The 21,795-nt window shown below is 37.0% G+C and overlaps 3 protein-coding genes across 3 annotated transcripts; 2 read left to right on the plus strand and 1 right to left on the minus strand.

The window, feature by feature from the left end:
• Positions 1-315: 315 nt before the first annotated feature.
• On the plus strand, positions 316-1,780 carry pmaip1 (phorbol-12-myristate-13-acetate-induced protein 1). Its single transcript, XM_048173730.1, has 2 exons — positions 316-620; positions 720-1,780. The coding sequence occupies exons 1-2, from the start codon at positions 608-610 to the stop codon at positions 842-844; spliced, it is 138 nt and encodes a 45-aa protein (XP_048029687.1). The 5' UTR covers positions 316-607; the 3' UTR covers positions 845-1,780.
• Positions 1,781-4,010: 2,230 nt separating this feature from the next.
• On the minus strand, positions 4,011-9,376 carry golph3b (golgi phosphoprotein 3b). Its single transcript, XM_048173729.1, has 4 exons — positions 8,962-9,376; positions 8,342-8,473; positions 8,140-8,254; positions 4,011-5,886 (listed from the first exon to the last, which is right to left on the minus strand). The coding sequence occupies exons 1-4, from the start codon at positions 9,172-9,174 to the stop codon at positions 5,462-5,464; spliced, it is 885 nt and encodes a 294-aa protein (XP_048029686.1). The 5' UTR covers positions 9,175-9,376; the 3' UTR covers positions 4,011-5,461.
• Positions 9,377-12,472: 3,096 nt separating this feature from the next.
• isl1b (ISL LIM homeobox 1b) lies at positions 12,473-19,403 on the plus strand. Its single transcript, XM_048181718.1, has 6 exons — positions 12,473-12,669; positions 12,800-12,989; positions 14,874-15,112; positions 15,349-15,611; positions 18,163-18,291; positions 18,398-19,403. The coding sequence occupies exons 1-6, from the start codon at positions 12,651-12,653 to the stop codon at positions 18,512-18,514; spliced, it is 957 nt and encodes a 318-aa protein (XP_048037675.1). The 5' UTR covers positions 12,473-12,650; the 3' UTR covers positions 18,515-19,403.
• Positions 19,404-21,795: the final 2,392 nt, after the last annotated feature.

The following is a 21,795-nucleotide window of genomic DNA, read 5'->3' on the forward strand; positions in this document are numbered from 1 at the left end:
GTTGGCCTATATATTTATTTCCCTTACTAACCTACAGGCCTACATTAAGTGATGCATTAACATCCTGTAGCCTACATGATAAACTTAGGCTATAGCCTATCTAAATATGTTACAAAATATAAAAGTAAATTAACATTGTTCTTAAAATGGGCATCTTCCCCAATCTATATAAGGTCGTGTTATTGTGTTATTGCAGTTCAGTGATGATTTCTACAAAACAAGTACAGATACTTAAGTAGAAGTTACTTTAACTGTTATCATTCACACAATGTACAAAGTGTACATGTACTGCTTATGTAAGTCCATATAAGGTGCCATTTTATCAGTTCAATGGGATAGCCTTCCTCTGATGATGAAGAACAGGTAGGCTAGCCTATAGACGCCATGTAAACACGGAAATTGGGCATTAAAATTACCACGTCGACGGGAATTCTAGTCACGTTGTTTCCGCGTCACTATTTAAGCTCTGCTTCTAACAATAATTCAGAGAAGTGAGATCACAGCGCTCAGACGCCTTTAAAGAAACTCGCGCGTTTATTCCTCCAGTCAGACTTTGAACACAGTGCTGAATCCCGACAGGACGCGTAAAGTGTCTATACTATCTGAAATGGCGAAGAAAGGTAAAGCAATTATACTGACCTGTTTGAAATAAGTGTTATTTTAAAAATACATATGATTACAACTTAAAACCTAACGACTTTCGATTCTTCCCTGTACAGAGCAAACCGCCGCTGTCGAGTGCGCGCAACAGTTGCGCAAAATTGGAGATCTGTTGGACTGGAAATATAAGTTACTAGAAATTATAATCACGCTCCAGAAAGCGCAGATGGACGGAAAAAGCTGAAAAAGAAGGAATCCGAACCAACGTACACCTGACATCTGAAGAGGATTCATAAGACGAGGTGCGTCGACGTCGTCTTCCAAAAACAACAAAAAAATGTTGAACAGGAATGGCCTTCCGAGACGAAGACATGGATAGGATGGCTCTTGAGGATATAGAAACACCGTGGACCTTTCTGTGCTATTCGATGCCACTATTTTTCTCATATTTGTCTCTTGACTGTTTCTCTGAGGGGTTTTGAACTGCTGGTCAGGAGGAAGAGAGTCTACATTCATCGGGCCGAATGGCAGAGCTCGCTCGTTTACAACTGGACTTCCTTTTCTAATAATTCTGAATTTAGTAAACAATATGATCTGTAAAAATAGAAATGGTGCGAAATGGATGTCCTAATGTATACATATGCGTTTAGGCCTAGTCTAACTGTGGAGCCTATTTCATACTTGGGAACCGACTTCATTTATCCATGAAAAATGAGACCAGATGGCTGAAATAATAAGAAAAATAATTATAATAATAACAAAGTGGCTCAGAAAATGTGTTTCTAAGAAAGAGCTGAGTTGTTTTTAGGAAGCACTGTAGCATGAGGACCTGCAATTGTCCTATTTAGATTTTATTAAGTTCCGGAGTTGACTATTTTAAAGAAATGTGAAAAAGCATTTGTAAACTTGTTACATTTAAATGCAAAGGTACTTTTTTTGGGTTGTACTATTTTTTATTTTTTATGATATAGGCTATTTGTAATATGTATATCTATAATAACTGATAGGTAACATGATATTTATCTATAACCACAATGAAACTCTACCTACTGTAGCCTATAAGCAACTTCCTGTATAAGCAAATGGAATGTTTACTTTCTTACTAATGTTTTATGGTGTTTTCTGAAACTATTGAGACTACAAAATAAACTGCTTTTACTTGTGTGATTGGTCCCTCAAATTTTGATTTATGAGATTTTATATTATACAATTTCAAAATGTATTTATATTATATTGCATGATGCAGTGCTTTTATCTTCAGGCATTCATGAGGTTATGATAAAAGTGCAATGCACATGACTTAATGAAAGAGTACAGCTAATATTCATATCCCTTCCAGGCACTTAAAGATATTCCTTTATTATATGATAAAAAGCAGATGTAGAAAATTTCACAAAATGTAACCATTTTCTGAGGTGGCAATTTTGAATGAATTTACAGGTGAATTAAGGGTGAAGTTGACCGTGAAATGCATGAATTGAGGAAAATGACATAAGCTTTTGGTAGTTTTAATAATAAGGTCCTAAAATTGTCATAGCTACTATACTGTACAAACCTTTGATAGAAACATGAATATGATACACTACTGCTGCAAAATCAGTAAAAAAAAATGTTAATAAAATGTTTCTATTTTCAGAATGTTTTTATTTTGTCCCATCCACCCAAACACAATTTCAGTATAATTTTAGGTGATTAGGACAGTGCTTAAATGCTTTGTTAATTAAGAAAATTATTAGCCTTGCAATATGCCATTGCATATGCTCTATATGCTCTAAATCAGTGTTCCCGTGCAAGCACTAATCCACCACCAAATATATTTATGAACTCGCTAGATTTTACTAAAGTAAAACAACCAAATTATGAAAATATAAACATCTTTTTTACTGATTGCAGTAATAATTTTACTGTTGCAGTAATAAAAGGTTTGTTCAGGTAATGTGTTTGTCAAACAGTTAACTGGTGATGGGCCCACCCAACATCTCATCCAAATGTTACCAAAAAAAAAAAAAAAAAGGTTTTGGATCAGTTTACTTTTTTTTTTGTATACATTTTGGACCAACAGCATTTTTTTTTTTTTACTTGTTTACTTGATTTTTAAATGTTTTCAATGACTTTTGGACATCAAGCCTTCTTTTATGTATGGATTTATAAACTGAGAAATAGAGTTGAACAAACATAAACATGGACTCCTAATGATGATGAACAGAAAAGGAAATATTACATATAAAATTATATCAAAGTATGAACTAACATGTGCAATACAGTAATAAATATGCTTACACTACCCTAAATCAATGGAAAGACATGCTGTCCCAATCACCCAAATGTTACCCTAAATTTTTTTTTGCTCAGTTTACAGAAAAGTGTATGTCACACATCCTCACATTATAATATTCAATTGTTTCCTCCTCAAAATGAATAGTTAACATCTTCAGTATTACAGAAATGTATCATGTGTTGAGCTGATGTTTTTCATTTATGACAAGAAACCTTGCACAAGGCGGAATTTCAAAAACTGTCCCAATCACTCTTAAATCACACTACAAAAAGGTAAGAAGTTTTTGGGAAAAAAAGCATGAAGCTCCATCCCTAACCCCACCTCTTAACATGAATTCACTTAAATTAGCCATCAATTTTCCAAAAGGTTAAATATTTAAAACATTTCCATGAGATTGTGTTGGCAGCTCATGAGTCATTTTTAAAGTGAATCAAAAATATACAGAGCAACCAATGAGTAAAGTCTGATTCACAAACCAATGACTCTTATGATCTGGTCATTTATAGTAAATCGAGAACATACAGCACAACAAAGGGTGCGTTTCTCGAAGACAACAATGGCCGCAAGTTCCATCGCTACCAACACAACTCAATGGGACCACAGTTTTATGCTTTTGGAAGAGACCCAGAGTAGTGCGATAAACAAATGACTTTTATGAACCAGTTGTTTTCAGTGAATCAAAACATTGAGTGCGAGCAGCGTCAGATTTCATTTGACTCCTGAAAGACGGACTCTTATAAGCCAGTTGTTTGAAACGCAAAAAAAACCAAAAAAAAAACAAGAGTTACTGGGTTAAATAAGTGAAACTAATACTTCTCTGAACCAAAACCATCAGAGTGGTTTCTGAATCAACATTCGTGTCATTCACCTAACTGGTTGAACTTGCTGTTCAATCTCGTCTGGACTACATGATGCATTTGGGGGAAAAACATACCGCATTGCTTTTATCTTCAGGCATTCATGAGGTTATGGTCACCTTGTTTACTCAGGTATGTATCATCATCAAATTTCCACCTGCACCATTACTGTACATGTTCTCAGTGCATTTTCATTTCATCAGAAGCATACAGTCACAGCACCAAAAAAAGTGCAGTGCACATGACTTAAAGAAAGAGGACAGCTAATATTCATATCCCTTCCAGGCACTTGAAGATATTCCTTTATTATATGATAAAAAGCAGATGTACAAATCAGGGAACCCATTTCACACCATCTCTACTTTTACAGCTCATTAAGTATTTTTTACTAACAGTAAATCAAAATGTCAAAACACCTGCTTTCTTACACAGGAAGGGCATATCCCTACCCCATTCTTTACCAGTCCTCTTGCAGGACAGGAGACAACCAAAAAACATGACAATCGACTCCGAAAATATTGCGCTAAAGGCAGGAACGAAATAAAAATGATTAAAAACGTAGTATAAAAATTGGAAATATAGCAAGTGGAGAGATTATGACATGAAGAAAACCATACACGTGTGACGAGACAGCTACATAAATGCAGTGATCACTATGGACAGGCCTCGGGAATGAAAGCCTTCCTTGATGTTGCTAGTGTTTGACTGGCCATTTGCATGAAATGGATGAAAGTTATGAGGCAACTTAAACCCAGATGTTTGACTTGGGATAAATATCTATGTGAGCTCAATGCTTCCTTGACCTGTTTGTGGTGTATTACAGTACAAAACCCACTGTAAGAATGAATTAATATAGCTGTGAATCTTGGGCTGGATGGATGAACTGGATCAGTAAACAAAAAGGCAGTGAGTAACATAAGAATCACTATCAGGTTTTAGTCATTTTATACACAGGCCAATGAAAATCACCAGCAAATGTCTTTGAATTAAAACCAGTAATATTAGCACACATTTGAACATTTTATTCTTCGAGCATTCAGAGAGAGTGGATTACTGGAAAGAAGGCTTGCAAGGAAGCGGGGTCATAATATCTTTAAAGCACCAGAGAAAAACTGATGCTTGCATTTCAGTCTTTTTAAACGTGAAATGGTTTATTTCCTGTTAACTCAAGACCCATTTCAGGTATCAGAAGCTCGTGGAACATTTCCTGCTGAATATGGAAAAGCAATGGAAACAGGACCTTTTCATGTAACAATGACAAGGATCTGTGTGTTCGGAAGTAGTGGCTCCTTCTTCAAAGATACATGGAGATTGAGATTACTGTAGAATTATACCAGGATCTGGATTAAGATTAGAGCCACGGCCTAGTTAAGTACAAGGGAAACAGACCCTTTACAAAACACCTCCTTCAAATCGTGCTCATTTTCGTTCTTATATGATCTAAGTGCATGAACTACAAGAAGCCTCACAGTGAATTGCAATCATGTGGCAACTATTGGCCATTAGACGTAGACAGGGCAACACCTTTGTGAAGGTCAGAGTCAGATCTGTGACAATGAGAAAAAGCCGTCCCTTTCCAAGTATCATCATCATAATCTCCTTCAAAATTTGTATTTCCATCATCACTATCACCAATATTAGTCCGAATCAACCAAGCTTGGGCCCAGTGGTCTGAGTCCAATGCCGTGAGCACAAAGTTGAGTCCCTTTCTCTCTACTCTGGAGGTTCATTTGGTGAAAGCGGCCACCACCGCCCACAGCAGCTCGTTGGCGCCCGACTTGGCAGCCTCGGCCTCTGGCTCGAGATCCAGAAGCAGCCGCACCCTCTTCATGGCCAGATCGTACTGGTCGTCCAGCAAAGGAGCGAAGGCGTTCTCTAGAACATCAGAGGAATGTGCCAGGAAAAGCAGCGCCAGTAGACGCTTATCCATCCGTTGGGGCTCGTTGACCCATTTCTCCAGGACGGCCTCCTGGACTTTGCGCACCAGCCGCTGCTTGATGGTGCTGTTGGTGAGAGGGTGGGTGGTCATGTCGAAAAGCAGGAAGTTTTGCTTCTCCGTGGTGAGGACGCCCTTCTCCACCAAGTTCTTAGCCAAACGCTCTCGGACATTTCGCAATTGGTAGTGCAGCTTCAACGGATTCCAAGTTTCACCTACAGAATGTAAAAAGGGCCTTTGAAATAAACTAGAAGAACTGGAATGATCCATTTCTAGTACTTTTTGATGTTTGTAACATATTTGAATCAAGCACACAATCTTATTTCCAACATAAAGCTTAAAGTCAACATGACATTAAATTGTCCACTATATCAAAATAACTCAGAAGCAATCTTTAATTTTGGATGAAGACACAAATTCCTCCTATTTTTCAACATAATTAAAGGTGCTCTAAGTGATGTCACGCGTTTTTAGGCCAAAACATTTTTGTCACATACAGCAAACATCTCCTCACGATCCGCTAGCTGCCTGTCCCCTGAACACACTGTAAAAAAATTTGGTCTCTGTAGTCGCCACAAGCTCCAAAAACGGCAATAAAAACAAACTGGTGCAGCCTGGACCACGAATCATAATAAACACACTCCAGCCAATAACTGACAAGAATGATTTTAAATGCGCGTTCATGACTGTTTCAGGAAGCATGGAGGGGAGGGGGAGGAGGAGGAGGAGGAGGGAGGGTCTAGCTAGCCTCTGTTTTGTTTGACAACACTTCGAACGTCAACAGGAAGTTACTCCGTCCAGGATCGCTTAGAACACCTTTAACTGGTTAACGGTTAACCGGCATTAAGAATTTTGACCGATTAATTAATACTATAGGTTAAATGGTTTAATTTTTAAAGATATTTTAAAAATGTTTGCTGCATGGTTAAAAAACAAATACACGACACATACAAAATTGAGCTTTTGAGAGGATAAAAACTGATAAGTCGCATTTTATCATTACAATAATGTAAAGTACCGTAGGCCTAAATAATGTGAAATGTTAAACATTATAAACACTACAAGCATAGCTATAGGCTATCTTAGTTCCCCTCATGCCACAACAAATCCTTTAAATTTAACGATATTCAGAAAAGAACAAGAATGAAAAAGTAACTATATAAACATTAAGCCAAAACAAATTCATTTTAAGCAAAACTGAAACTGCAGTTGGGCTCATGTTACCTACCTCGCTCTTTCGGCATGAATCCAGAGTTTCTAAATTCGCAATGTTTTTGGATACTAAACTATTATTTATTATGTAAACTAGGCTTTTACTTCACTTGCATTCCAATATCCACATTAAAACATCAACCTTCTCATGCACAAAAATGTGCTTGGCATAATAACACCACAGTGGGGCTGTACTCTCGCTGAAAGGTACAGATTCTACTACGGAATATTTAAATCGAGCAATGTAACTTCTTATATGTTTGGTTTGACCATTTTATTTTGATAATGAACACGCTGCAATGGCAAGTTAGCAATGCTAGAACTGACGTGTGCGCGCGCGAGGCGATCTGCGCGATCACTTAATTTTTCCTTATAAAAGCTGAAACAACTTAACATACTCAGTCAATTATGGTCATAAAGATAAGAGTAAGACATCATTCGAAACTGTCCAGTGTTTAATTTTATTTGTGTACACTCACAATAAAAACAAAACATTATACTTTTGTAAAATAAAGAACACAAACAGGATGCACTTTCTGCCGTCTCGGTTTCCTTGTTTTTGGAGCGCGTTACAAAAAACCCCTAAACTCAGCATATAGGCTACTACTTATTGCACAGTTTTTTCTTTCGTGTTGTTAATCTGTTAATATTTATGTGAAATATATTTTGCGTATTTATTACTTTTATATATATGCTTTTGTTTTTCTCTATTCACAGAAGAAGTGCAGGTGCGTGATGTGACGATGAATCCTCACGTTCTGTTGTTTATTCTGCTATTTGCGCATGTAAAACTAAACCCCCTGGAAAACAAATTTGGTTATTTTTAAATGGTTCACAGACACTTATCTATTCTAATTTAATTGAACTCTAATTTAACAATTTTGTCAGTTAATGGTTAGTTAACATGTTTTGGTTGTCGGTTAGGAAAAAACTAAATGAACATCCTTAACCGCCCTACATTTTTATTATTCTACATTTAAATATTGTATTTCACTCCCAAAAAATGTTCCACACTGAAAAAATTAAATTATGCCATCATTTACATTCCAAAACTGTATGAAGAATGTTTCAACTGTTTCTGATCAAACATCAAAAGTCTGTGGGGCTCTAAACAACCCTGAATTCCACTGACTTTCATTGTATGGACAAAACAGTGATACATTTTTCAAAATATCTTCTATATGAAACAGTGAACTTACCCCTAAAAATAAGTAACTAGTGTACTTGTACATGTGTCAAATATACTCACAACTCACCACTTAACAACTCAATCCAGCTCTGGACTGTCTCTGGAGGTTGAGTCTCTTTAATATGTTTCAATGCCTCATCCAGCAACATGTCTCCAGTGGGGGCATCAGACTTACACAACACCTGATGAACAAACAAGTATAAAGAGTTAAGATTACGTGTAACTGGCATTTTAACAAGCCCCCAAATCACACACACACCTACACCTACCTTTCTGGTCAGAAGGCTTTTCCTCCTCATTCCAGATGCCTCCAGCTGCAGGCGACCTCTTAAAGCCAGCTCAATAAGCATACACCCTCTGAGACCAGAAGATATGCAATCATTCCAGAATGATGTGTAACCCTAAGCAAGACATAAGTTAATCAATTATTATTCCAAGAATAACATCAGCAGATATCATGCATGGAAATACATGAAGAAAATGCATGCTTCCATAAACAGGCTGCCAACAGACTACTTAAACGTTTAAAATAATGCCCTTTATAGCACTGATTGCATTACGTTTGTATGACACCGACATGTTTGAAATGACAGGCCTATCTAGCAACTTTATTGTTTTGCAATTGTTATATGCAGGATAGTTGTAAAGAGTTACGTAATTTACATTTACGACAGAAACAGCTTTAAAGACCTTTGCCTTTTAGCCATATTAATTTTACTAAAAGCACGACTGGGACCCGTCTAACAGGATAAATGGTGAAGGTCTTCAGGAACAGCTGTTCTTAAGACACGTAATCTCTGTCGTTTAACAGGATTTATCTAGTCCTCATGTTAACTAGCCGCTTCCTGGCGACCATTTGACTAACAAAGCCACACAAGTCACGTCAAACCTCTCGATCCTTCAGTCCGAGCAGCAACACCTCTTCCATCAAAGTCAGCCGTGTTTCTTTGGAGTCTCCCTTGTCTTCGTCCTCCTCCTCTCCGCGGCGGGACTCGTACTCATCCTCTTCAGGGCTTTTCTCCTTATCCGCGGCGGCGGCGTTACGCGAGGCCTCGGTCCGTCTCTGCACCAGGCCCGAGCTTCTCTGCGTTAGCGAAGTCATTGTTTGCACAAGCCTAAAAACACCACCGTGTTTAACAGTCTTTTAAATATACATCCGACAGAACCGATAATGTCTATATTCACGCAGTTCCGTGCCCCTATAACAGCTTCATTAATATACTTTCTGTTGACGTGGATGTTTACATGCATCCGGGACGTTCCACCTCTTCCACTCTTATTTCCTCATTCAATATGGCGGACACTGATGACGTAATGACGCATGTAATGTGACGTCTACGTGAATGTTTTGCGCGAAGACGCCCGCGGATCCTATTTATGTGGGTGACAAACTGATATTTTAGGAGTTCAAGCGCGTTGCTTGTTTTCTCCGTGTTAGGTTAACATAAACGAAACAGTGTACTGACTATCATGGAACCCACTGTTATTGCCACTGCTGTAAATAAAAACATAACATTAGGGTGAATTAACCCACTACAGCACAGCGTTGCTCTTAGGCAACGGAAAGTTTTCTTAAGCCCTATGTTTAGTAATGTTTTCTTTAAATGATTACAACCAATTAGAAAGTTCGAGAAAGTGCCAAAGAACAGTTCAGTAAGGTGTGGGTGTCATTATCAAGCACCATTTATAGTTGGGACATCCTGCTCTGACACATGGTCACAGGAGCACATGGAGTGGGAAGAAGGCAAGCAAGATTATTTTCTTTAGTAATCTTATCTAAAATGACATGAACTGTACATAAATGTGTGTGTGTGTGTATTCTGTGTAGAGAAGACATTTGTCAGGTTTTATGAAGTTTTTTTTTTATTTTGCATGTTCAGAAATTCATTTTCTCTTTTTGTTGCCTCAGGGCAACGTTGTGTGATAAGGGGTACTTTTCGAGGATGTTTTGGACAATACCTCACATTGGCAACAATGTATTATAAGAAGGGAAGATGCAGGGTTCCTGGGTGCGCAGGAACACCCAAATTGATGTGCAAAATTTATAAGAAACACCTCTACTTCACAGCAGAGAAGAAGTGCTTTTTGAAGTTTCGTATGGAGTGAAATCTTAGTACATGAAGTACATTATATGACATGACACACTATGACCTAAGCAGGTATCAAATTCAATATATCAAAGTGTTTTTCCCTTTTTACTTAATGATTTCTTGAATTTTTTTTTTTTTTTTAATTGATTTTGATGATAATTTTCTCTATGATTATGTACCATTGTCACACAACGTTGCCCTGAGGCAACGAAAAAATATTTTGGGGTTGGGGGGAGGTGGGGGGCAAACTTTTTTTTTTTTTTTTTTATCAATAAAATGTTCCAAAATGAACCAAAAAATGATGTGGAATATTTTTTTTTTCATGTGCCATCAACATGTTTGCAGTAGAGGGTTAAGGGTGATTGGGACATAAGGTCAGATTGAACAGTATAACAACAGTGTTTATTTTCTTGCCTAATGAGTGAAAATAGTAACTATTTTTGCTGAGCCCAAGCTGTGAGACCACATAATCAAAATTGGATGCCATTGTTGGTGTGACATCATGTTGGTGCACGGGGCAGGCATCAAACAGCTGACCCTGAAATGCATGAAGTGAGGAAAATCACAAAAGCTTTGTTTCATAAGGTCATAAAATTGTCAACTACTGTTTTTCACAAACCTTTGATGGAAACATAAACATGATGCACTACTGCAATAAAATAAGTAAAAACTAGGTTGTTTTTATTTTGTCACGCATGATTTTGGGTGATCGGGATAGTGCTTAAAGGCGTAACTAGAATGATTAACCTTGCATAAGAGAACCATTGTATATGCTATGTATATGCTTTTTTAGGAACTAGCTGGATTATTCTAAAATAAAACAATGTAATTCTGAAAATAGAAACATTATAATTAAACTTTTTGTTGTTGCTGTTGTTGCCGTTGTTGTTGTTGCATGTGCAGGCTAAATGTGTTTGCCAAGCACACATTTGTAGGGATGGGGCCACCCAACCTTTCATCCAAATGTTACCCCAGGGGTTGGGTCAGTTTACATTATTGTTTTAATTAATTTTGGACCTGAACTTTTGGACTTTGAGTCTTCTTTTACCTCAATTACATGTGTTGTACTGCACATGAGGAGATATTGTTGAATAAAGTCTTTTTCTCATACGTTGTTTACGTCCAGCACTTCCAGGTTCTACATCAGAACGCAGAGTCATTATTGGCCAAAAAGTATTCTCGTCACTTCATAAAATTAAGGTTGAACCACTGCAGTCATGTTGACTGTTTTAACAATGTCTTTAGTATGGAGTCATATACCTCTTGGATTTCAACAAAAACATCTTAATTTATGTTCTGAAGATGAACGAAGGTCTTACAGGTGTGAAACGACATGAGGGTTGAGTAATAAATAACAGAATTTTCATTTTTGGGTGAACTAACCCTTTAATTCATCCCTTTAGATTATAGAAATCCATGAAATCTCATTTTTTTAACCCTTTAGCATTCTTGTAAAATTATCTTAAAACGCCCAAAAAAGGCACACCCAAAGTAAATTGCATGCTGTTCATGAAGTATTTGCATGGTTTTGGTCTCTCTTGAAAGGTATGTGTACCACAGGCGGTACAGTGGAAGTACAGTGATTTTTGGGAATCAAATAACAGCATTCCAGGAATGTTCTCTTCTTTTTGTACCCAAAAATGATCCTTCCCAGAATATTGCATGGAGGTATTTTAGTGACAAAGAACCTATAGGCCCTATAGAACATTCTCTAATGGTTATTTTTAGGCTTCATTTTCATAACCATAATTTAACATTCACAGAAATTTGCATTTACGTATGACAACCTAATCAATCATTTTACTACATGCCTATATGATCAAATGTAAATCAAACTTTATTTTATTTTATCCATTTAAATCTATTCCAGAATGGAACCGAGATACAACTGACAATGAAGCTAAAAATATCAATCAAACAAACAAACAATTAAATCTTTATTCAGTAATCACTCGAAACTGGAAAGAACATGGAAAACGACATAGGTCATAAGTCTGTGAAGTAACATGTTTAAGAAGCCTATGCCTATTAAAATATGGAAATACAAATATAATGCTTAAAACACTGATATCATTGCAACAGTATCTTTGTAAGATATGAAGTGAACTTTAATAGTCAAATACAGATGCTATTCAAAAGCTCACATATAGGCCTATTTGTTTGTTAATGTACAGCCTTCAACATCATCAGTTTGCCACATATTATGAATGTTTTACCTGTTGTGGACATATGTTAGAGGGCGGGGATTCCGATGGCGAGTAGGTAATGAGATCTATTATATGCGGTACAAAAGCATGTGCTCAAGTTCAGCGCGGAACACCTGATTGGTGCTCCTGCACCTACGTCACAACAAATAAATAGAGGAGCGAGACAGACTTACATTAGTGGCCCTGTAGATGTGTGTAGTTCAAGAGTGTCTTTCTTTCCTTTAGTGTTTGGCTAGACTGTCGTTTAGAAGATAACGGCGCTATTACATTTGCTTCATGACATGGGAGATCCACAGAAGAGTAAGATATCATTGATCAAAAGTTCAACTTAATTACAGGCTAGCGTTAGATTACATGTTTATTCGTATTTTTAAATGTCACTGCAATTAAAAGATTAGACATGTAAATGATGTAATATTTGTTCTTAAAGGAAATAAGCTGATTTCTTACTGCGTGGGTTGTGGGCATCAGATCCTGGATCGCTTCATTCTGCGGGTTTTTCCTGATCTCGAGTGGCACGCGCAGTGTCTGAAGTGCGCAGAGTGCCATCAGCATCTGGACGAGTCCTGCACCTGCTTCATCAGAGATGGGAAAACCTTCTGTAAAGACCACTGCAGCAGGTGCGCCTCATTCTTACGGCAAAGTCGCTTTGCTCATCAGAATTAGGCCTACTTATTTTTATTACAGCTTAAAAATGAATCATTATTTATTATGATCACGCTTTACTTTTCAGCTTCCTGTCCCACTGTATATTAAGTGTCTTTAACTATGTACTAACATTTGAATTAATCATTTGATACAATGCACTTATTGTGTAGGCCTACAGTTGAGCTCGAAAGGTTAATGAAAATGTATTTTAACAAAATAAGGATCATAAAAATTGCATGTTATTTTTTATTTAGTACTGTCCTGAATAAACTATTTCACATAACAGATGGTTAGGCTACTAGTCCACAAGACAAAAAAGAAAGAAAGCTGAATTTATAAAAATGAGCCTGTTCAAAAGTTTAAACATACCCTTGATTCTTAGTACTGTGTGATCCATGACTGTTTTTTGTTTTTGTGATGGTTGTTCATGAGTCCCTTGTTTGTCCTGAGCAGTTAAACTGACAATGTTCTTCAGACAAATCCTCCAGGTCCTGCAAATTCTTTGGTTTTCCAGCATCCTCTGAATATTTAAACCCTTAACAACAATGATTGTATGATTTTGAGATCCATCTTTTCACACTGGGGGCAACTGAGGGACTCTAGAAGGAAACACGATGCATTAAGAGTCGGGGGGTGAAAACTTTTGAACAAGAAGATGATGTGCATGTTTTTCTTATTTTGTTTAAAGATCATATTTTTTTCATTTAGTGCTGCCCTTCGGTAGCTACAGAGGATGCTTACATGTTTCCCAGAAGACAAAAAAGTACAATTTATTTTGTTCATTCAATTCAAAAAGTTTACATCCCTGGCTCTTAATGCATCATGTTTCCTTCTGGAGCATCAGTGAATGTTTGCAGCTTTTGTAGTTGTGTTTGAGTCCCTCAGTTGTCCTCAGTGTGAAAAGATGGATCTCAAAATCATACAGTCATTGCTGGAAATGGTTCAAATATGCAGGAAGAATATGAAGAATCTGCAGGACCTGGAGGATTTTTCTGAAGAACATGCTCAGTTTAACTGCTCAGGACAAACAAGGGATGGATCATCCAGGTAACGACACAGTGTTAAGAATCAAGGGTATGTAAACTTTTGAACTGGGTCATTTTTATAAATTCAGCTTTTTTTTTTTGTCTTGTGGACTTTATGTAAACATCTTTTATGTGAAATAGCTTATTCAGGACAGTACTAAATAGAAAATAACATGCAATTTTTATGATCCTTCTTATTTTGTTAAAACGACTAACATTTTTGCACATTCTGTAAGGGGTATGTAAACTTTTGAGCTCAACTGTATATACGATTTTACATTGTACTTATATGTAAAATACCTGCGTATAATTACAACTGTAATTAATTTCTATAATTACATTCATAATTACACTGTTGACCCATCCCTTACACCTTAACCCACCCTTGAACCTACCCTTACCACCAAACCTGTCCCTAACCTTACCCGGGCTGTATGTTTAGCAGCAAAAGTGTATTGTAATACAATACATGTAAAATAGCCTACACTGTATAACCATTTTTTAAATGTAAATATGGTAGTTAAAGACACCTAATATAAAGTGTGACCCAGTTTTCTAATAAATAATTTACAATATATATTTTTTTACTTTTAACATTTTTTATAGAAGTGTTGGAAGAAAAATTCCAACATATGTAAATATTTCATTCAGCATTTTTTTAGTATTATTACTACTGTAATTAATTATATTTACATATATTTGTGAAACATATATACACTGTAGTAAAGTGCTATTTTATATGATAAATCCTTTGTTAAAAAAGTAATGTTTATGATAACTGTAATTCAAAAAATGTCTCTTGACTTTTTTCCCCTTGATATTCTTTGTTAGATTACGCAGTAAATGTGCAAAATGCCACAAAGCCTTCATCAGCAAGGAGTATGTAATGCGAACAGGAATGAATATTTATCACATCCAGTGTTTTCGATGCGAGAGCTGCAATCGTCCGTTACTTCCTGGAGATGAGTATGTTCTGCGGGATGGTCAACTGCTCTGTACAGACCATCATGAGTTAAACAAATTAAAGTCTGGCTCAAATAACCAACAGAAAGAGACTGCAGATCCATTTGGTAAGTCTACAGAGTTTCTGGACATGCTTCCCAATCCCAGCCAGCATTTAAATGTTTGTTTGCAGTTGAATCTATATCATACCACAAGGTTGAATCACTGTTGAATATCGTTTTGCAAATTGAATCAATGTTGATTATTTCATTATTTCAATCGCATTTCAACATTGAAGAGTTTGCTGTGTGTAAACAAGTGAAAAGTTATATATGTTATATATATGTATATCTGTCTATCACAGAGGGCATGAAATCCACAGCATCCTGGAGGACATCAGAGAGAGCCACCCGTGTGAGGACGGTTCTCAGCGAGTCCCAGCTCCGCATGCTACAGACCTGTTACAGTGCCAATCCCAGACCCGACGCCCTCATGAAAGAGCAGCTCGTGGAAATGACGGGCCTCAGTCCTCGGGTCATTCGCGTCTGGTTCCAGAACAAGCGATGCAAAGATAAGAAAAGAAGTCTGATGATGAGACACACACAGAAGCAGCTTGAGGGCCATCTGGTGAGTGAGCAGGTTCTTACTCATAGCAGGCCCTGTTCTAGGATTGCGTGACTGGGGTGAAAACTTGGGGCAGCATTAACTTGCAGTGGTTGGTCAGACTTAAAGGATTAGTCCACTTTTAAATAAACTTTTCCTGATAATTTACTCACCCCCATGTCATCCAAGATGTTCATGTCTTTCTTTCGTCAGTCGAAAAGAAATTAAGGTTTTTGAGGAAAACATTCCAGGTGGAATGTGGATTTCAGCAGCTACCAACAGGTTGAAGGTCCAAATTGCAGTTTCAGTGCAGCTTCAAAGGGCTTTAAACGATTCTACTTACGGAACGAACGCGGCGCCAGTTTAGTTTTTTCCGTAAGTAGAATAGGGAAGGCGTAGGACATTCAGCGTAAGCGTTTTGAAGAATGCGGAAACGGGAAGTACGTTAAAGGCGATATTTTGTGTTTATAAAGCATAAACGGTTGGATTTTTTTCAAAAATATAACCGATCATTTCGCTAGATAAGACCCTTATTCCTCGTCTGGTATTGTTTAAAGCCCTTTGAAGCTGCACTGAAACTGCAATTTGGACCTTCAACCTGTTGGTAGCCGCTGAAATCCACTATATGGAGAAAAATCCTGGAATGTTTTCCTCAAAAACCTTAATTTCTTTTTGACTGACGAAAGAAAGACATGAACATCTTGGATGACATGGGGGTGAGTAAATTATCAGGAAAAGTTTATTTAAAAGTGGACTAATCCTTTAATTCACATCATGATCCACAGGTTTTTGATTGAATTAAAAAGCAATTTTGCAAATTCAGAATGATTTAAAGGGGACCGATAATGTCCCTTTTACAAGATGTAATATAAGTCTCTGGTGTCCCCAGAAGAGGGCAGAGCTTTAACAGCTCACGCTTCGGCTGCTCAACAACAAAGCTGGAGAATCTCACGCAGCCAAAATGACGATTGTCAGTAACGGCGTTCAGCCTTACATTGTTCAAACCGTAGTCAGACACTGATAGAGAGACCCAGGAAGAAGTTACAACTTTTAGAATTCATCTGGACATTTCTGAACAGATAAATTTATGTAGTTGCTGTGGAGTTGATTCAGCTCATCAACTAGCATGTGCCGTCATGTTAATCTTTTGTGCAAATCCAGCGTTGAATTGACACTCGTTTGTGAAGCAATCCGGCGTAAAATGACAGCATGGTAACAACGCTCTACTACAACTCTTCCTTTTCTCTAAAGCAGCCCAACATGGACTCGCCTTCTCAGCGGGGTTTATGTAAATTTAGCGTTAGTGATGTCACTAACCCGGGAAGAAGCTCGTTGTAGTCCCTACCAGCCATTTGTTGTGTTCCTTAAACAGAGAATTCTTTAAAAGAAAATATCTCCCTTTGCATTTTACTTTGAGCCTCGTAACTTTGCAGATGTTGTTTATGCTCAAACAGCAACATTACACATCACAAAAAGTGAAATCATAATCAACCACCCTTTTAATAATGTACATTCAAAGTTTTTTTTTTTAATACTTTCTCTAATGTGTCTTGAGCAAGAAAAATAAACTACTAAGGATTGTTTATTGCACCAACGGTAATTTGAAAGGCAACATTAAATATATGTACAGCTGAGGTCATAAGTTTACCCTTGCAGAATGTTAATCATTTTAAAAAATAACAGGGATAGTAGGTGTAACACGGTTCGTAGATGTGGGAAGAAGGAGGCGGGAACCGGCGAACATTTAACAAACTTTAATATATAAATAAACCAAAAACCAAAGGAAAGTAATGCCGGCAGACGTCCGTGAGGGTTAGCCACACAAACATAATAAAACATAATGTAAAGTCCAGGCCTGGTCCTCTCTCGTCCTTCACTGTTGTCGCTCCTCCTTTAATGCTTACGGAGCTCCTCCGTGAGAGACTCGAGGCCGGTGCGCCTCCCAGGTTGAGCTCATTAACTCTCGCGCCACCGGCCTCGTGCCGTTCCCTCACGGCTCTCGCCCATCCTAGTCGCCACAGTAGGCTACTGTGTGTTGTTACCTGGATGATCGAAAGCTGCAAATATTCACTGACATTCAAGGCAACACACTACATTAAGAGCTAGGGGGTGTAAACTTTTGGCTGATTGGTGGAAATTGTTTTCTTATTTTGTTTAAAGATCTAATTTTTTAGTACTGCCATTTAGAAGCTACATAAGATGTTTCCCAGAAGACAAAATAAGAACAATTAATGCATCGTGTTTCCTTTGACCATCAGTGAATGTTTTCTCCTTTTGTAATATTGTCCTCAGTGTGAAAAAATGGATCTCAAAGTCAAACAGTCACTGTTGGAAAGAGGTCAAATATGCAGAAGATGATGGAAAACATAATTTATGTGAAATATCTTATTCAGGGCAGTACTAAATAAAAAACAAAATGCAATTTTTATGATCCCAGGTGGAGCCAAGGTAGCGAGGAGTAATATTGTGAAATATTATTACAATTTAAAATAGCTGTTTTCTGTTTCTTTACAAATATACAGACAGTTTGCAGTGAAGAACTTAAGTGGGGTTTGTTGTTTCATCTTGTTGAAAGGTTTCAGAGGATCCAATGCTAGCCAGTCCAGAGAGCCAGGACAGTGACGTGATGATAAGCCCACCATGGAAACTACTGACCGACTTCATTCTGCAAAAGGATGCTGAACACAGATCATACCAGCAACTGGTAAATATCAGGATACACAAAAGATGACTTACTAGCAGTGCATAATAGATACATCATTTTCGCACTGTTGTTCATTTGTTTTTGATTTCAAAACATTTGTTTCCAGCTGTCTTTATCAAAGGAAGCTCTTTGTTCTGCTGGAAGTGAAGCTGTGTCAATATCAGCTCAGTTACCAGACACACCCAACAGCCTGGTAGCAAGTGCCACGGACATCAGCGAGTGAACGGAGCCTCTCCCATCTCAAAAATGGATGGGGTATTCCTGCAATACCGGAGGCTGCAGTTTCAGAACCGCAGACCTATGGACCTATTTCTAGAACCCTTGTTTTTTGTATGTACTAGCAGTTCATGCTATTTTAGAGCACTTACTATTCAATTCTGTATTTGTAGTATTAATTTTCAGGAATGGTTTGGTTGTTTAATTATTTAAATTTAATTGATATATTACCCTAACCAACCCCTAACCCTAAACACAACTGTTGGTAACACTTTTTTCCTATATTCTGGTTTTAAATTCAGTTTTGATGAAAAGAAAGAGCTTATTTTCAAAACAGAAGCAAGATATTTTCTGTGTACGTATAGGACATGAGACTTCCTTTTCATTAGCTGCAGCTTGGCATGGCGTGTCTCGTCTGGTGTGTGACTGACTTAAAGTGCAGTAAACAGTAAAACTGTTTGCGCTGCAAAGTATGTGTTTATTAGTATGTTAATAAATGAAAACAATAAAACAAATACCGGTTTACAATGTCAATCAATAATGAACTGTTTTTGCACAGCTAAAATAACTGGAGACTGTTGAACATTCTGATTCTTAAACATTCAAATTTAAAATGTCTGCTTTTATGTTAAAAATAAGGTGGAAAAATTATAAAAATTTAATAATTTCCATGGGTCTAGACTTTGCTCCTGTCTCTTCTCTTGGAGTGGCATTGCCTAGGTGGCGCAGTCACAGAAAAACTAGGGTCCTGAAACTACAGCCTTCAGAATTGTAGGAATAAAGTATTGACTAAACAGCCAATGGTTGATGGTTAACTTTGAGAATGATGAAGGACTTCTTTATATACAGTACCATTTAAAAGTTTGGGGTTGGCAAGATTTTTTTTAATACTTTTGAAAGAAGTCACCAAGGCTACATAAACAGTAAAAAATAAAAAATATTATTACAATTTAAAAGAACTGTTTTCTATCTGAATATATTTAAAAATATAATTTATTCCTGTGATGCAAAGCTGAATTTTCAGCATCATTACTCCAGTCTTCAGTCACATGATCCTTCAGAAATCATTCCGATTTGATGCTCAAGAAACATTTATTATTATTATCAATGTTGAAAACAGTTGTGCTACTTCATGTTTTTGTGTAAACCATACTTTTTTTCATGACTTAATAGAAAGGTCAAAGCATTTATTTAAAATAGAAATTCATATTAAGAATGATTGTTTTAATTTAATATTAAAACATGAATGTGTTTACTGTCACTTTTGATCAATGGAATGCATCCTTGCTGAATAAAATAATAAAAGTATGAATTTCTATAAAAATATAAAACACAATACTGATCCAAAGCTTGTCAGTGTTAATTTATGTTATTAAAATAATAACATAAACACAATTATTGTGTTTAAATCTTAATAAAAGGATTTCATGCCGGGACAGAATGTGACAAAATATTAGTGCTCCTGATTATTATTATTTTCCAATGTATTTTCCAATATGTGGTTTTATGAACCTTTGTACCTCATTTTGTGTTTCTAACTTAGAAATTAAACTTTGAATTGTCTAAAATTAATATATTTTATTATATAGATTTTGTATTTTGTATAGATTTTGTATTTATTTCGTGAACCACAACCCGAAATCCAGAAATGTTGGAATGTTTTTAAAATTTGAATAAAATGAAAATTAAAAGACTTTTAAATCACATGAGCCAATATTTTATTCACAATAGAACATAGATAACAACAAATGTTTGAACAGAGAAATATTACACTTTTATGCACAAAATGAGCTCATTTCAAATTTGATGCCCACTACAGGTCTCAAAAAAGTTGGCACAAGGGCAACAAATGGCTGAAAAAGCAATACATTTAAACATGACATGATTACCTATAAAAGGGATGTCTTAGAGAGTCTCTCAGATGTAAAGATGGGCAGAGGCTCTCCAATCTGTGAAACAGTGCATAAAATGATTGTGGAATACTTTAAAAACAATGTTCCTCAACGTCAAATTGCAAAGGCTTTGCAAATCTCATCATCTACAGTGCATAACATCATCAAAAGTTTCAGAGAAACTGGAGAAATCGCAACATTGCTATTGTGCTTCACATACTGTTTGAACACCTGGAGCACAAAAACACCTATGGAAGGCTGCTTTGCTATGGATTTCAGTTCAGCTTTTAATACAATCCGGCCAAACAAACTCCTGCTGAAACTGTGTAACCTTGGACTGAACAATTCATTATGTAATTGCATTCTGGATTTTTTAACCAAATGCTTTCAATGTGTGAAAATAGGCGAGCACGTTTCAAACACAATATACATCAGCACTGGTGCCCCTCATGGTTGCGTGCTCAGCCCACTACTTTACACACTTTATTCATTAAATTTGCAGACGACACAACTGTGCTCGGCCTCATAACAAACAACAATGAGACGGCATACAGGCATACATGATTTGGCTCTTAACATCAAAAAGACAAAATTAATCATAGTTGGCTTTAGTAAATCAAATCATCCTGGACATTCTCCTCTCTACATTAATGGAAAGGCAGTGGAGAGAGTGGATAGCTATAAATTCCTGAGTCTCACTGTGTCAGAGGATCTGTCCTGGGGCAGTAACCTCACTGTAGGGAAGGCCCAGCAGAGACTCTTTTACTTGAGGAAGTTGAAAAGAGCCAAACTCCCCCAGAGGCTCATGATAAATTTTTATAACTGTGCAATCCAAAGTGTGCTGACTTATGGGCTGTTAGTGTGGTTTTCTAGCTGTACTATAGCTGAAATGCAGAGGATCCAGAAGGTGGTGGAAAATGCTGGGAAGATCATCGGGACTGTTCTCCCTGAGATTTCTACTGTGTACACCCCCCACTGCCTGCGCAGGACATACAACATCATAAGAGACCGGTCACATCCAGCACACAGTCTGTTCCACCTGCTGCCCTCGGGTAGGAAGTATAGGTCCCTTCAGGCCAGAACCTCCAGAATGGCCAACAGTTTCTATTCCCAGGCAGTCAGACTGCTTAACAAACACTGTTCCCCTCTCCAACTCTCACTCACTTAATTTGTAGTTATTATGCACCATCTTCCAATAACTGCAATAACTGAAAACTGGACTTTGCATTGCTGCAGCACACTCAACTATACACATTTTTCTGGTTACTAGAGTTTATCTATCTTATGTATTGCATTCCTTGTTTGTCACATGTTGTCCGGGTTATATACTGTGCTATTGTAGATCTTTTGCACTTCATGAAATCGACTGATGCTCTAATGTAATCTCGTTGTATTT

The sequence above is a fragment of the Megalobrama amblycephala genome, linkage group LG2, assembly GCF_018812025.1.
Source record: "Megalobrama amblycephala isolate DHTTF-2021 linkage group LG2, ASM1881202v1, whole genome shotgun sequence".
Lineage (NCBI taxonomy): Eukaryota > Metazoa > Chordata > Actinopteri > Cypriniformes > Xenocyprididae > Megalobrama > Megalobrama amblycephala.